Source organism: Halyomorpha halys, unplaced genomic scaffold (genome assembly GCF_000696795.3).
Source record: "Halyomorpha halys isolate HHAL.00 unplaced genomic scaffold, Hhal_1.1 Scaffold478.1, whole genome shotgun sequence".
Taxonomy (NCBI): Eukaryota; Metazoa; Arthropoda; class Insecta; order Hemiptera; family Pentatomidae; genus Halyomorpha; species Halyomorpha halys.
The window spans coordinates 845,985-863,573 of record NW_027114329.1 but is presented as its reverse complement, the minus strand read 5'-3'; the positions used below and the strand labels follow the sequence as shown (position 1 = coordinate 863,573).

The following is a 17,589-nucleotide window of genomic DNA, read 5'->3' as shown; positions in this document are numbered from 1 at the left end:
AAAGAAATTCAAATGTTTCTGAACAAACATATCGTAACCTGATAAATTATTTTGCTTATACAGGCTAAGGAGCTACTAAGTCCCAATTGCAGATGTAAACCTTGAAAATATCAAATTTCAAAAGGGTACGCTATGCCCGTGGAGTCACGGATTTCAATCTAATTTTAAGTAACCTCAAAACTCTATAAATACAAATTTTCATAAAAAAACAAAAAGTATTTTATCTAGCCAGTTTTCAAACGAAATATATTTGGCAGTAACCTATGCTACAATATGGCACACCAATGAAACAATTCAGACCTACTGACATTGTGAAATAGGCGTCACAAGAAAATTTTTTTTGTCAAAATTCGTATTTAAGGGTTTTGAGGATGCTCAAAATCGGTGACCCCACGTGCATAGCCTGCCCTTATGAAATTTGATATTTTCAAGATTCACCTCTCCAATTGGGACTTAGAGGTTCATTAGCCTGTACAAGTTGTCAAACTAATCCTTGAGAACAGTTTCCACTCACTGTCAAATCAACTAAATATAAACATTGTTACAAACATTAGTATCTGAACTACTAAAGAATGCTAGTGATTCTTCTTCATTCATTTTTACTGAATTTTAGTTTCAATCAGTCCTTGTTTGAGAATGGATTTTTGAATACCAGTTCTGTATCACATAAAATTTTTCATGCAATTTTTTAATTGTTTCTTAGAAAGGAGCAATTAAATACACTGCTCTAAATGTTGGAGTGTGACACAACATTGATGAGTTCCAGGGATTAATAAGGATAATTTTGAAATATTCTTCTGATGTATGGTGATAATAAAAAATGGTAAGGAAATAATAATAATACTTCAACTTCAAGATACTCAGGGTAATTATTCATCACAGAAAGGCACAACTGACCTAAAACTTGCAAGATAGGAATTTCATGAGAGGGTGTAAGTAAGATGATATCTCTGAGAAACTTTTATTTATCTTATCCAGGTAGAAGTTTTTTTTTGCAAAGGAAATTGGAAAATTGCTTAAAAAAGCAACATACCAAATGGAGAAAATCGTTAAGATAAAAAAATAAATATTTACAGTAGTCTGAGTAACAATGATAGTAAAGCTAACATCACTATTTTTTAAATAGATTTAATAATCTATTTTTTATTTTCAAATGAACTACCAATATATATATATATATATATGATTTCATCTATAATATTGTATACTTCCAGACACATACAATCCTTGATCATCATTTATAGTAATAAATTAAAAAAAAAAAGCTTTAAAACTATGAAAATGTGGTTATGAATTAATTAGAAATATCACGGAAGCTATACTGAGGCAGCACCAACAATACTGATACTGAACCACAATAGAGGTTGGAACACCTCCATTCAAACCCACCATGGAATTGTTTGTTTACTGATCCATCACTGACATATGTTAATGGACACCCAAAGAATTGATGATTTATGGTTTAAAACATTTATACACAATGAATATTTTCAAAAATTACATATAATAAATTTATTTATAATTGTTATTACACTGTTATCAGTTAACAAGAAGATTAATTACACAAGTTTCCTATACAAAATATTAAATAAACAATGTGCTTTCTGCCTAATAATAAAAATCTTATATTCTTATCAAATCATCGATTATGAGAAATCTTCATGACGTCAGAAGACCAGATTTTAGGTACTAAAATATATTTATCCCACTCATTGTCAGTTTCACTTCATAAACAATGCCTTGTGGATAGTGCTGATATCTGGTACCACCATCCCTTTAGTACCAACCATTGCTTTGTTTGAAGAAGAGCTGTAACAAATAAATTTATCATTGAGAAATCAAAACGGTTACCTATGATACTACAAATGTTAAATCTCTATGATTTATTCATTAAGGGTATACATTTTAATACATTTAATACAATTTTAACCCTACTAAATAGAAAAAGTTGAGTTGGATGAAGAAATATTTCATTCTTTTTGCAAGTTAAAACGATATAACACATGGTTTAGAGTCTGTTAATAGGTTTACTAAATGGAGAATGATGTCACACAACAGACCAGTTAAGCTTCACACCAGTTTGTGTTATCATTCTGATAGGTTAGTTGCTTGTAGTTCTTGTTTGGTTTGTGTCGTTTTTTTTCTTGATGTTTTTAAAACTCTAATAAAGTAATGGATAAAAATAATAATAAAGTAATGGAAACAAGGTATTACACCTAATACTGACGGTAAATCCAAATTCGCTACTTTTCCTGAACTTCCCCAAAATATTTTTAACATGTAAGGTTTACAAAAATTAAAAAATCAGGCTGTATTAATTAATATTAGAATTTTTCGTTTTAGAAATGGAAATTTAGAGAACCACAAAGTTTTAAATCATTAGACACACGTTCAGCAAGAAAGTTCGACCATAGCCAGAATTCTGTTTTATAACATTGCGTATTCTTTATTAAAAAATATAAAAGTGACTTTAATTTCGGATAGTCACCTAAAAAGCTACCAGGAGGTCCTTTGCATTTAACATATAACATGGACTTCAAATGGGTTTGTTCATATTTAGTACTAGTTCATTAGTTCATACTAATAACATTTATTTACTTAACATTTCTTAATTAGCCTAATTAATTCTAATGAGAATAGTAAAAAAAAAAATTGTATTAAGTATTCAAGAAATAAAAAAAAAAACATTGTTATAATTATATATATCTTTCTCACAAAAGGTGTAGTTTAAGGTTTGAATTTTCAGATATGTGAAAGGACTTCACTCAAGATGAAACAAATCAGGAATACACTCTTACACACTTTAATAGGAATTTAATACCCATCTAATCAATAAATTATAATTTCCTGATGTTTACTGTTTACATAAACATTCATCCTTCCCAAGGATTTTATATAAATCGCTTTCTGGGGTGTATAAAGATGACTTTGCCTCACTTAATGTGTCTAGAGCCCAGGTGTTGTTCTTCGTTATCTTCTTTGTCCTCACATACAAACAATTCAGCATCAGATAGGGCTCTATGTACACTGATGTCATCACCAACATTAACAAAATACTTAAGTTTAACTAATTTACTAACTTTGGTCCTGGTGGAATAGAATTTGCTGATTTTTGCAGCTTTCATGATTGCTCTATTTTTTCTCTAAGCTTAATAAACCCAAAAGATGTAATCCTGACTTCAAATTATATAGTTGGAAATTAAGATGTTCCTTGAACTCCAACATTACTCATTTCCTCAGGGGATCAATATATATATATATATATATATTTTTTTTAATTGACGGGTGGTTTTCTAGAGACTGGGAAAAAAACTCCACATCAATGAGATTCTACATTTTGTTTACAACTCTAGCAAAATAATTATAGTTTTAACATAATTGTTGAATTCATATATTAAGTAAGTAATCATACACTACAAATGATTACTTAATTAAAAGATTAATCAAATATATAGCTAGTTATAGACTTATAAACATAATTATAAATTAAATTATGAAGTATAAATAAATCCAATGTTTTAAATAAACGAATGAATGAAAGCAATACCTTGGTTTTACAAGGAGGCACTTCATCGGCTGGCCATCAAGTTGCCTGTTATGATAAGCGTCAACTGCAGCAATGGCATCCTTCAAGTCTCTGTAAACAACCTCAGCAGTACCAGGCCGGACGACTCGTGAGCCAATCAGTGGTCCAATGTCCTCGAATAATTCCTGTGTTTGAACAGGATGAAAATGCATATTTATTTAAAAATTAGTCTATTACCACTTAATATTCAAAAGTAGTTCACATTACTTTTGTCAATCTAAATGCAAAACGAAGCACATATACACACAGGAAAGATAAATATTACTTCAAAAAGCACCACTCATGATAAGATGTGCTAGTTTTAATAAATATGGCTTTCTAATAATTGTCTTTTTCAAAGGGCGTGTTTGTCTTATAATTAATGACCTGGGCAGAATAGCCTGCAGAGCAATTTTTGGATTTTTATGTGAGGTAGGAATTTGTATTCGTAGGTATGTTATATTATTAGTGATAGTGTAGTTGTTATAGTTGTTACAAATGAATAAATAATAAGCTGTTAAATATTTAGATTGTCCTTGAGGATGGCTGAAATGTTGGAGATATATCTGTAACCCCAGTGAATATGTGGTTAAGTCAAAATTCCTTACTTTTCAGGGGACAACTTTTAAAGTTTGAACATTTATGTAAAATCAGGTGTTTGTGGTAAATCATCGAAATTTCGTCAATACTACCAAAACGTTGGTAACTTGTTACTTGTTTTACACCAATTTGATATGTCTTATCACTAATTAGATAATAGAGTTGACTAATTGTTCACCGACCGTTGACAACAGACACTAGGCTTTTGCAGGTTGACAGGTTGACTGACTTAGGCACAACGAAGATGTTGCCTCTGTGATTCTCTTAGACCACTTAACTCATTTTGACCAAAATTCGACTTAACCACATATTCACTGGGGTGACAGATATAGTGTTGAGACTATACAAGAATGCAATTTGATTTATTTAATAGATAAATATTACTTCAAAAAGCACCACTTATGATAAGATCTGTTAGTTTTAAAAGTCAAATAATTTATAAAACAGAGATACCTGAGGGCTGCATTTAGAAAAAAAAAGTTAAGTAAATGTAGAAAAATGTAAATATAGATTATAAATAACAATATAAGAAATGTTTGAGTATTTTAAACACCATAATTTTACTTAAGTTAATTAAATAATAAGTAAATCTATTAAGAAACAATTTTTTGCTAAAATGTAATTATACTCCTTTAAATACCAAATAACAAGAAATAAAAAAAAACATGTTCAATAACAAATTTAAATTTACACTTAAACTTAAACTTCTACTGTACTCGAATTATAACTCAAAATATATATTATTTAACTGTTTCGAATTACAAGTTATCCCGTGGTAATGATAAACATAATTTTATTACTTTATATTCCACAGTGCATACTTAAATAAGCTATTATAATAATCACTGCGAGCTCAAGAAAAGGCCGGAAATAATAACCTCAGCCATTCTTTACCAAACATATGTACACCCTAGGAGGTTACTTTTAGCTTCCTGAAATAAAAAATAAAGTCACCAACAATAAAAACCATTTGCTCCACCTTACTGATGAATGAATGAGTCACTAGCAGATAATTTTCAATCTGATGGGGTTGAAAAAATTGTTTGATTCTCATTCAATATATTTGTCAGCAAGTCACACCCCTTAACAAGTAAATACTTCCCGGTTCTATTCTACCTAGCAATCAAAACTTGCTCAATTATTACTATATTTAATATTTACTTCTTTTTTTCCCTTATCTGGAAAATAAGAGCAGCAGCATGATCTATAAGTAAAAGAATTTAGCTCAAAACCCTTTTACCCCACTTAAAATTCGTAAATGACCAATAGGGCCTCGACTATCTTATGATAAAAAAATATGGCTAATGCTGAATCCAACTCTGATGCTTTCATGAACTGATTATATATGATAAAGTTATGCGGACAAGTAAAATTTTAAGAATTTTAAAGAATCACTTTTAAGTAGTTACTCATTTCCAGAAAACTAAGATGCTGAAGTACAAGGAAAGTAACATATTCTGAAATTTTATAGGAAAGAAGGAATGATCAGAAGCAATAAGTAAAAACATTCTTGATAGAGTAAAAAAAATATGATATCTAAAAAATGCAGTATTTTTATTATGATTATTGTAATACCTCTTATGAGAATAGGTAAAAATTGAATGATTACGATAGATAGCCATATTATTGTTAGTTTCTGAAATTGTTATACTAATTTTATATCTAACAATGCATATGTCCACAAATATGCGGATGGTGAAATTCAAGTAGGCAGCGTTAAAGAGATCAAAATGATATAGTAATGATCACGATAGTTTAAAATGATATATATGTGTTAAACATATTAACTCATTATTTCAACTTTTTAATTAGTGTTACATTATTTTATAAATAATTTTTTTTTTCAATTTTAAAACATTTTGGTTTTGATTTCTTAAGTGTAACTACGTTCTATAATCTCCAGAAACAAATCCTATGAAATAAGAAGCATTACCTCTTGCATCTGAAATTTCTCATTAGGTTGTATTTGATTCAACTTTTTGTATTAACTGATATTTCTCATAGGCAGTGTGTTTTAGGTAGGCATTTTTGTAAAAATAAACAAAAAAAAACAATTTATTGGTACATTCCAAATTTTTAAAAATTAAAATGAAAAGTTTTTAACTGCACCAGTCCATGCCAAAAAGGAAGATGGAAAACTGTAGAGAAAAAAAAAAAAAAAAAAAAGAATTCTATAAAGAAGGATAAAATATTGATGAAAAACAGCAGCTAAATCAGCTCTCACTTATGGTGCGTCAGTGTTCGTCACACCTAGTAGCCCAGCACCACCTTCAGCGGTAAAGAGTTAATGATATAAAAATTCCCCAAATTTTTTGTCAAATAAGTGGTATTAAAATACCTGGTTATATAGTACAGTACTCACAACTGTCAAATCACAAATAACAATTCCTGTAATCAATTCATAAGGAGGTTGCGCATATTTGACCTACTTAAATAAAAACTATCATGACTCATTAAAACTATTAAATCTTTTATAATTATTAACTAATGAAACTTGTAATAATAAAAGGTTATTATTTTATCACATACCTTAATGTCCTCATGGGTAACAGTTGGCTGTAAATTGGAAACGACAATCCTATAACCTTCCTCTTGTCTAAGTGGTTCCAACCTTGATTTTATACTCTCTTCAGCTCTCCTTTAAACAGCCATAAAAGTACTTATAGATCATCAAGGTTCAAATATATAATCACTAAGCAAATCATTAATAAGCATAATAAAATATTAACAGACAGCTGTGAAATCTATCCATTTTTGATTTTTATTGAATATTAACACCAGCGCACTCTTAAAGAACAAACAAAGATAACCTGATTCTAGCACTAGTATCAGATTAGCTAACAACCTGTAAATTTCATTAAAATCATTTGGTATTTAAATGTTGCCTTTGGTAAAATATTAATGATTAAATGACCAATCCCTTTGAGTTCATCTTTTCTAATTGACCAGATAATTTTTTTTCTCTCAAATGCTCTCTAGATGAACTTCATATATCTGGCTTGCCTTGTTTTGACTTATTCCACAAGAATTAACAATTTACTATAACTGTAGAATATAATGTAAAAGCTTTTTTTTAAAAATAAATTTGACCTTAAAAATAATAACGTTTCTATTTTTAATTTTTTCCGATTTCTTATTCTTTTCAGTAAAATAAAACACTTAACAATTAGAAATCAGTTTCTGGGAATTTTTATGATGATAATATAAAGATGAGTAGAATCCACGGTAATAATAATTTTCATAAGAACAAAAACTGTAATTCTAAAAAAATAATTTGATTTTTTTTATCGCTTGTGAATACTTAAAACAAGTTAGTTTGTGGATTGCAGTAATGGTTGGATATGCCTACCATCCTGCAAAATAATTGAGGAGGCATATGAAACAGCTGTGGTCCCTAAAGTGTTAAGATCATGTTGAAATGCTTAGTGAACCAATATTAAAAAGGAAACATGTATTTTCAAGTTCAATTTAGTTCAGACACCATTTACCACTATAGAATTTGCAAATTTAAAGTGTAGAACTCAAATATCTAAATTTTGGTAAACCAGAATAAAAAATAATCAGTAATGGCAAACACTCAATTCTTATCTTGGTACATCGCTCTTTATCTTTTTCTGCAATGCCCTGTAAAAAAAAACATCAACTCTCATTTGATTACTACATGGTAAACTATAACTTAAAAACATTCACAAAATGTAAAGAACCGACTAATAGATGATAATATATTTTCTTTTACAAATGTTTTTTAAATGTAATTGGATTGGTTAAAGATTTTTAAAATAAAAATCTAATATTAAGATCCATAAATAATGTCTCACACCCTTTAGACTTGACTATATAAGAATACAGGCAAAAACTAATACAATAGGAAAAATGATATAAACATTAATAATCCATTAAGGATAACTTCATACAACTGGAAATAGTATACAGAATAATGTAAGTAATAAAGTCTATAAAATGACAAACAGAATCACAAACTTAAACAAACAAAAAAAGAGTTTTATTCCTCCAAACCTAATTGATAATACTCAGCAAGGATCAAGAAATACAATTTCAAAATCAAAACACACTTTTGTCCAGCCGCTCAAGGACATCAACTTTCAATTAATAAATTAAAGAAATGTTAGTTGTTTAAGATAATTTTACTTCACCAGACCATGTTTAAGATAAACTTGGAAGAATTTCAAATGAAAAAATGTGGAAAGGTTTCAATTAAATCACAATGTTTTCAGAGAAATTTTTATCATGAACTTTCTGGTTAGGAGTTCTAGGAATAGAAACTCCATGAATAGGATAGACCAGAGGAAGTCAGATTAGCAAGGTTCAACTGTAGTTAATTTGCTTATTATTATTATAACACTATACACATGTAATGCTTTTGCTTCAATTAACATAGAAATGATGTGCTAAAAGGGTGCTATAGATGTTGAACGATTTACAAAAAAAAATCATGTTGCTGTAGTTCAAGTGTTTCTTGGTCGTTGAGATAATCAGATGGGTTTTTGGTATCAGAAGCAAAGAAATGTGGCAGTCACGGAACATATCTGGCAGCAATCAATGAAATGGTCATTCACATTTAACAACAGTTAAAAGAAATTAAACATTCGATCAGGTTAAATCAAGATCAATGTATCTTAAGATGGAATGGAGCTTGTACCATCAAATTCCTTTAAAAAAGAAGAATGTTTGTGCCATAGACTACTATGAAATATAAAAGTTGTGTTGTGGAAACACAAGCAGAAATTAATGCTTTACCATCTTCAAAAGCCTGCCTTCATATGAACTCACTGAACTCATCACTACATTATCATTGCTGTAATCCTTCCAGTAGAACATTATTGGCTGAAAACTTTACAATGATTCATAAATTCAGGAAGCGGTCATTTCATATTACAGAACATAGTGATAACAGATGATTTTTATGAAAAATGGTGGAGGCAGATGAATTTTTTAAAACCAGTATAAATAAGTTTGTTTTTAAACTGATCAAGTACAAAAAAATTCAATGAAAATGTTGAGGTCATCTGACACATCACCAAATATGATTTGGGAACAAGAGATATTTCAGAAAATTTGTGCAGTATTTTTCTTAACTTCTCTTCTGTTTTCTTTAACAGATGTCAAAATTTGTTAACCATTTATTGGATAACAGTTAAAATATTAAATTACTCTAATCACATATTTTGTTTGTTTTAAGATATCAAATGTCATATTGTCCTCATTAATGCCAACTGATAAGAAAATAATTAATAGCAATGATGTCTTCAAGTTCTAAAGATGTGTCGAGTTGCGAGAAGAAATTTACAGCAATACAGAAATCAATAATTTTAAACAAGAAAAACAATATAGTTCCATGATATTCCTTTCAATTCAGTTGCATTGTATGAACCTCAATTTCATTTTCAGGTACTATCAAATCATAGGTTAGTTTAATTGAGATAAATTATTATTAATACATGATGAAGATGAATGTTGAGAATAATCAATATGAATCTTGAACAGCATCACTTAAATTTTCTTCTTCGATATTTCTAAAATGGGAAATCAGGCATAACATAAAATTCCACTTAGCCATATTAAACTACATATATCTCATGGTAAGATTTAAGAGTAAACCAACGGAATTTGGCCTTGTAGTCTTTCATTTCTGATAGTACAAAAAGTTCTTTGTTAGAATTCTGTGATTGACAAATATGAACTCTTCATCAATATTTTGTAGCAGGTCAAACATTTTTAATCTGAAATCATTATCATGAATTTCTTCTCCAAGGTAGACCCAGCAGATTTACTCATGGAATCTTCCCTCTCAATCAAAAGTGAAATAACTTTTTCTGGTTTAGTTATAAACATGTTACAACAAAACAAAAATAAATTAATAAAAAAATCCAAGGATTTTTGCAAATTACATCATTTCTAAACATAAGTAATGCTGGGAAGACCTCATACTCCTTCATCTTCAGATTTCTAAGCATTACCAATTCCACATTCATTATACAACATTCTAGTAAAAATTGGAACAAGCATCCTGCCGTTGAAGTCCTCTCCACTAATGCTTAACTTGTCCTTATTCATTTCAGCAATAGATAATTTCAAGTTGTATTCAATAATAGGAGTCTTAATATCACTTCACTATGAAGAGTAGAAATTTCAAATGATAGAACAGGTGGTATACTTCTTGATGTGAAAGTTAAATATGAAAACCCAAACGTGATTAAATATGGGAACTTCCAACAATAGATGACTAAGTAAAACAACACATGAAATGTTCAATTACAAGGAGTGATATTCACATTAATTTTTAATATACATATAAATACTGTCAATAGAAGTCAGCCATATTCTAAAAATTAATCAATAATGTCTCCCTATTATGTTAACACAGTTATACTAGCCATAGGCAAAATCATTCATTATGTCTTTTCAATTTTATTTTAAATGCTGTCTTATGATTGATAGAAATTCCAAAATTGTGAGTTATTGCAAATATTATGTAGACATAGCTAGCCTAGAAATACAGAAATGTTGCCATAATCCAAACTTTTTAACCCCATTTATATTTAATAATCGCAACAAATTCTTAAATGTAAGTTTAGGTCATTGATATTGATGTGGCATAGTTAGTGATAAAATTATTTTAGCCATTGATTAATACCAAACTTACCTGAATAAATAAACCAGTGACAAGTTTAATAAGAACATTAATATTTTTTTTTAAATGGAATATTAATTAAAAAACCATTGATGTAAACTCTTGACATAAAGTACTGTTTTGTCAATACAAAATAAATTCTCTTAAAAACTTTAACAATAGGTTTACTCCAAAATAATTGATGACATTTGACATGCTACAACCCAATACATATTTTTTTTTTTTTTGCTTTTTAATTTTCTGTATTGAATACCTTATAGCAGGAGACGGTCTCAGCCAACTATCTTCTTTATTAGTTCTTAATTCTCTCTGTAACAGAAATTACAACGATGTATAAGCTATATCACATTTCTAACCAAATTCCAAACTGACTCCTCCATCAGAAGCCTAACAAGAATATAAGAAAATCAAAAGAAATTGAAAATCTTCCAAGAGCAGGTAAATACTATGCGATGTCATTAATAATCAATCCAAAAGTAGAAGCTTTTATTTTTGTTTTCCCTTAAAAATAATAGCAGGATATATGTTCATAACAATTTACTAAGTAGAATAAATCCACTGCATATTTCTCTCTTGTTATTCTTTAAAGTTGTTTTGAGATTTCTTGATACAAATGCAGAATTGCAATAAACTATCACAAGTGCTATACCTTTCAATTGTTCAATAGAAATGCCATCAACCAGATCTTCAATTACTGATATCTTTGAGAAATTAAAATAAAATCAATAATTCATGTTAAAATGTTTTCTTTGTGAATTTCAGCTTTCTTAACAACCACACAGATGTTAGATAACAGCACAGGAAGTAGGTGCATAAATTAAATAGCTTCATACTAATTTTAACTAGCTTCCAAACAGATTTATATGGTGGAACACTGAGGCATATATTTCAGTCACTTTATATTTTAATACTGTACTCTCAACTATGTTAATTATGTAACCAAGAATCAACTACTTGAATAAATGTGAAACTTAATTTGAAAAAAGGCCAGACCCATTATTCCTTATATTTTAGTTACAGTCCAATATTTAATTGCATCCATTAACTAAGATGTCAATTACTCTAACAACTATAAGTCTGCGGCATTATAGTGGCATAATGGAAGATCAAGCTCATTTTTTTGGCAAATTTATAGAAGAAATCCCATTCAATTTTTATCTCCGATCATTTGAAGAACTTCAACACCAGCGTGTCTAAACTAACACTAGAAATTTTTAAATCCATAAGTAATAATGATCAGGTTATAAGTGAACACTCATTTTCTTGATTAATAGACACTACTGTTTACAATCATATCTACAGAGTGAAATCTGTTATGCCAATTAAAAAAAAAAGTAAGCTAGCAGATGAACATTTCTTCCAAAGAAACAATTTATGTTTGCCTATTTGATCAAGCACTTCATTATTAACAATTTCTTCTTAAGAATTCCAGATATAATCATATGGTGTATTTTCTTGATAGAAATAATTTCTTCTGGTTGAAACATAAAAAATGATTCTGCGTATAATCACATATTTCAGTGGAAAATTAAAGATTAAATTAGTACAGGAGCCTTTGAGAAATTTAAACACAAATGAGGTACTCTGATTTTTTTTCTTCTTTTCTTCCTTCCTCCAAACTAATCTAATGAGATGTATTTTCAATTCAGGAGACTAAACAAGAATGGAATATGAGTGGTGATCAAAATATCTGGTCGCAACAAAAAGTAGAAAGCTTGAATATAAGCACGTTTATTCTAATCTGAGAATCACACTTGAGTCAATTTGTAGATATCAATCAATGGCTTATTGGAAGCAATGAAGCAAATCAAGGATACAATCATGTGCTGTCTTTTTCTTTTCTTTTCTTTGTTTCATGCTGTTTTCACTGCTAACAATAACTTCTTCAAGTCAAAATTCAGAAATGCTGACTTCTTCAATGAAAATTTCTAATCTTCTCCTCTAGTAAAAAAATAGGTTCCTCTATAATAAGCAATACCTTCAGTCGAACTTGTAGAATCAAATTTTTTTGGAAGCTTCTGAGAAGACTGAAGACAAATCTGGAGGTTGTGTCAATTTTCTTTTTCTTAAAATTAATTTTATGATGAGTAATATTAATTAAAATGGTTAAAGGAAAAAATACAAATACTGTTATGAAACCGATTCCTTTCTAAAGATTACATTTAATGATATAGAATGTATTGTTTACATCCTACCTACTATACAAGAATTCTTTAAATATTCTCTAACCAACTGTATTTGCAATTTTTATTCTCTTAGATCTTACAACAGATGTAAAACTTAATGAACAAAAGACAATTTAGAAGCAAAATGATAATATAAAATTGTTTTTATAAACAATAATGAATACCGAAGATGCTGTATGAAATGTATATGAAAGTATTATCCAATACCTTTTGAATGTAGATAAATTTCTGAATTTATCTCAGAGAGATAAATATTAAATGAATTTAAACTTTTCAATTATTTCTTTATAACACCCATACTTTACATACTCAAAGAACAAATTTAGATAACTAATCTAACAGACCAGAAGACAATTTAATGAAAATTAAATATAACATTGGATGCTAAGCAAACCTTCCAGTGAGAGTACAAAAGTTCTAAGCAGAGAAAAATATCTTGCTCCTCCAGCATACATTATCACAACAATACACTATTACTCACAGGTCGACTAGTATATGGAGCAGAATTTGGTCGAATTAGAAGCACTTCAAGCTGTGGGAGGCTTGCTGGGTCCCAAGATCTACGATCAACATCCATCATATTGTCATTGGTCGATCCCCTACTGTATGGTCTTGCGTTTCTTCTGGCAGCAGCCGGGTCTGTGGGAAAATTATTTTAATAACTTGTTAGCAAGATATCATAATTGCAAAGCTGTAGGAAATTCTCAATAATTTGAATTTAATAAAATCTCAATTAATAAGACAAATCATAAAGAAAATTAGCTCTTTTATAAGCAATGAAAAATTATTACAATAAAAATATATATTTTCACACATACCATACTATTAAAAATTGAAATTATTTGTCTGATTGTGAGATCAAACCAAAGTGACCAAGTGCTGTGGCATGTGGTTAGAAACTGGCCTAAGAAGACTTTACCTCTGATGGAACCAACAAAATTTTGACCTCTCTAGTCAGGCTAGAATTAATTTATATGCATAGGAATAACTTTCTTTCCTGCTCTAACAAACATACCATGAGGAATTAGATCCAAATACACAAGCTGTTATTGCTTTGTTACAAGTCAGAAGTAGATATTTTAAGAAAATGATACATTATTTATCATCTTTACCTATAAGTAAAGTAAATCTTCAGATGTATATTATTATTATTATTATTAAGATAACTTTGTAAAACAATTGCCCTGTTACTTTCAATAAGTACCAAAAATTTTAATAAGCAAAAAGATATTGCATTTTTTTAATGCACAAGCTTTAGGAAATTTTTTTGTGTTAGTTACACCTTTCATAAAAGAAAGAATTAGGCTTTATAACCTCAATTTATGAATCAAAAGGAATAGAGCAGTAACCAGACATATTAAATTTTTTTTATAGTTATATGTCCATAATAGTTGTCATGAGTTCATACTCCATGAAGCTTTGAAAATTTAAAAATTACTACACAAACTTTGAAAATTACAAAGTTTAAAATTATTGTGAGAAAAGATGCGTTCTACCATGGAACAGTCGGAGAGTAAAATAATTGAAGTGCTAAAACAATAAAATTTATTGATATTTTAACAACTTTATTATTTCAGAGCTGTTCCTTGAAAATGGACAGCATTTTGTAAGTAATTAAGCGTATTAGGAGGTTAATAATCTTCAAAACAAGTTATTACATACAATCTATATTGTATTTACGAAAATAATTCACATAGCAGGTGAACAAAAACCCATTTATGAGCAATGGGAAAATGGTGGATCATAGTTGTCAGTTATAACCTACAGTGGCAAACATAAATAAATAATATATTACTTATCTTTATCCGATTTAAACTGATGCTTTATGTAAAATCATTTTTTATTTTATTAGTTATTTGGTTTAACCCTTCTTCATCATGAATATAAAACAGACATGATTCATGCAAATTAAAAAAAAAGCAGTAACTGAATGAGTCCAAAGGTAAGAAATCAAAACGATCCCTCAAGGGATGGTGTTTCTTACAGCTAACATGCTGAACTAAAAAGAAAAAGAGATTTGATCAAAATTTGACTTACAAGGATAAGAATCCATTGTGGCTCTACTCAACTGCCTACTTGCATTGTTTATAGTTCGGCCTGGCATAAAATCTGCAACTCTACCTCCAGCTCCTAACCTAGGAGTATTTAGCGAACTAAGCCTTAACCTAGCGTCCTTCTGTCTCTGAAGAGCATTAAGTTTTTCACGAGCATCTCGCACAGCACCCCTTTTTCTAGCATTAATCTTTGCCCTGGCATCAATTACTGCAGCTTTCCGTACTCCTCCATTCGAGAGCATTCTTCTACTACGATCTTTCCCACCACGAGGACGAGATGCACTGAAAGGAAAGTGATTTATTAATAAACACTAAGTCTAACAGATAATCATAGGTTTCCAAATAAATGTTACCTATGAAGTAAAAAAAACACTAAGGAGGTATACTGGAGTTAAATGACTTAATGTAATCATAAACCTTGGTTTGCTTGTGAACTAAACATTGAAACAAAAAAAACAAATATGTATTATAAAAACATATGATGAACACTGAAACTGTTACTAATAAAAATACTTTTTAAAAAAAAACTGGTGCCTGTAATGATAACTATCCTATTAGGTAAAAGCACATTTGATTGGAAACCTATATGAGACTGAACAATTGAACTAGACATAAATAATAAGCAAGTATATATATTCTTAAAAAATAAACCTTACCCTTGATTCTTTCTCCCAGGCAATCCTGTTTTCCACTTGTTTTTAATTATTTCGTCAAGACCAACGTCCATGTTGAACCGTCAAGTACAAAACAGCTAAATAGCGAAAAAAACAGATAACGCGGTGGCTTCCACCTAAAGTAATACTCGAATCGCAGTGTAGCCACAACACAACGAGGTACACAATTATTACTATATGTAAATATATATATATGATGTATAAAATTACCATTAGAAATATTAAGGAATACAATATAATGTTTTTCAAAGAAGTTTTTAATTAAGTAAGTGATCCATTTTTAAATTTATAGACCAATTTTATCAAATTATGATATAAAAATACTTCATTTTATTGTAATGATATGCTTTTTACCAATTATAATGTCAGAATGTATAGTCTACAAATTAAAATATTTATCCAATCAAATTGTTTTTATTTTACTTTTAAATGTGACAAAGTCTTTATTATTTATTAATACAATATTTATAGTGAAGTAGATCAGGCCCAATTTAATTAATCTGAAAACGATTTTATTGGCCACCAAAATTTATTTCTGAAGTTTGTCTATTATTACATGCAGTTTTTGTAAACAGCGAATGTTTAAAATGTAAATCCATTACACTATTTCTATCTCATACTAGCCACAGCTGGAAACAGAATAAATGAATAAGTTTACACACTCTACTGAAGAATGAACATTTTTCTATAGTAAGTTTATTATTTAATAGCTATTAAATAATAAACTTACTATAGAATTAAATTCAGATATTTACATCTGAATTTAATTCTATAGTAAGTTTATTATTGGTAGCAACCAACAAAAGCCATAATTTGAGGTCTCCTACAAGTTCACAGCTTTAGAATAATATTACAGGAGTCAAAAGGCTTTAGAGCCTTAGAGTAAAAAGAAATAAAAAATCAAACGCTAGTAAACTAAAAACAAGAAATGAAAAGGTACAATTTCTGCTAATATGCCTATTTACGAGTTTAAACGAAAATCTGAAACATCAAATACAGAAAATATATAGACCAACGGTATATTTTTGTTTCATTACCAAAAAGGTAATAACAAAAAAAAAATCCTCGAACTATCATAATCTTAAGGAATAATCCAATAAATGAAAACGAATGGAGTAGTGATGTTTACATGAGTATATATATATTTATACATGTTTATAGATTTTTGTTAATATTAAAACATCCTATAATATTTATGTTAAATATTATCTCTCTTTCCATCTATCCACATCTTATTAGAAACTTTTAATTGTTATTACTCGGGAATTAGGTGGACTGGAGATGGTTCAGGATGTGGGATTTGAAGGTTGGAAGGATATTAGAACTGCAGACCACAAAGATGAAACGTAGAAAGCAATCGATTAACCGTTTTAATTTTATCCAGAGACACCCTCGTGAACCATACAACAATAGTCAAATTAGGAGAATATCAAAGAAGTAACCAGGAGCCAATGGGTTTCAAAATGACGTAGGCGATGAAGATAATTTAAACGTTTTAGGTTGGAGAAGGTACGACGGGAAATGTCGGAGACGAGGTTTTCCCAGGAGAGAGTTTGTTTCATGTTGATGTCAAGGTTTTTGACGTATGGATGGAGTTGTAATAGATTGTTGTTTAGGTAAGGTTGGAATGGTTTTCAGGAGGTGATTGGATCCTATTATGATTGCCTTAGTCTTCTCTGCATTCAACTCAAGCTGTTTTATTTGGCCCAGTGACGAATAGGTCAGAAGGTAAGAAGGAAAGGTAAATTTGGAAATCATCCGCGTACAGATGTTATTGAGAATGTTGGATAAGGGGAGGAAGGTCACTGATGTAGATAGCGATGAACTGAGGGACATCACAGATGAGGGGTTGAATCAT

General features: G+C 29.3%; 1 protein-coding gene across 2 annotated transcripts; it reads right to left on the bottom strand.

Moving 5' to 3' along the window:
• Positions 1-947: 947 nt before the first annotated feature.
• Positions 948-15,873, bottom strand: LOC106683330 (polymerase delta-interacting protein 3). Of its 2 annotated transcripts, none has more exons than XM_014424719.2 (7): positions 15,714-15,873; positions 15,041-15,339; positions 13,485-13,642; positions 11,071-11,126; positions 6,695-6,803; positions 3,548-3,711; positions 948-1,809 (listed from the first exon to the last, which is right to left on the bottom strand). In XM_014424719.2, exons 1-7 carry the CDS (start codon positions 15,782-15,784, stop codon positions 1,722-1,724), a joined length of 945 nt encoding a protein of 314 aa, XP_014280205.1. In that variant the 5' UTR covers positions 15,785-15,873; the 3' UTR covers positions 948-1,721. The 2 variants fall into 2 exon arrangements, with proteins under 2 accessions (XP_014280205.1, XP_014280206.1); XM_014424720.2 differs by lacking the exon at positions 15,714-15,873 and adding an exon at positions 15,411-15,558.
• Between the last annotated feature and the right edge of the window lie 1,716 nt (positions 15,874-17,589).

Bases quoted from the DNA above. Each gene is read 5' to 3' on its own strand.
- LOC106683330 (XM_014424719.2), bottom strand. From the start codon at position 15,784: ATGGACGTTGGTCTTGACGAAATAATTAAAAACAAGTGGAAAACAGGA. The intron at 11,127-13,484 runs GTGAGTAATAGT...TTTCTGTTACAG, and splicing joins CTCCATATACTAGTCGACCT to AGAGAATTAAGAACTAATAA. The intron at 3,712-6,694 runs GTATGTGATAAA...GTTCAAACACAG, and splicing joins TTACCCATGAGGACATTAAG to GAATTATTCGAGGACATTGG.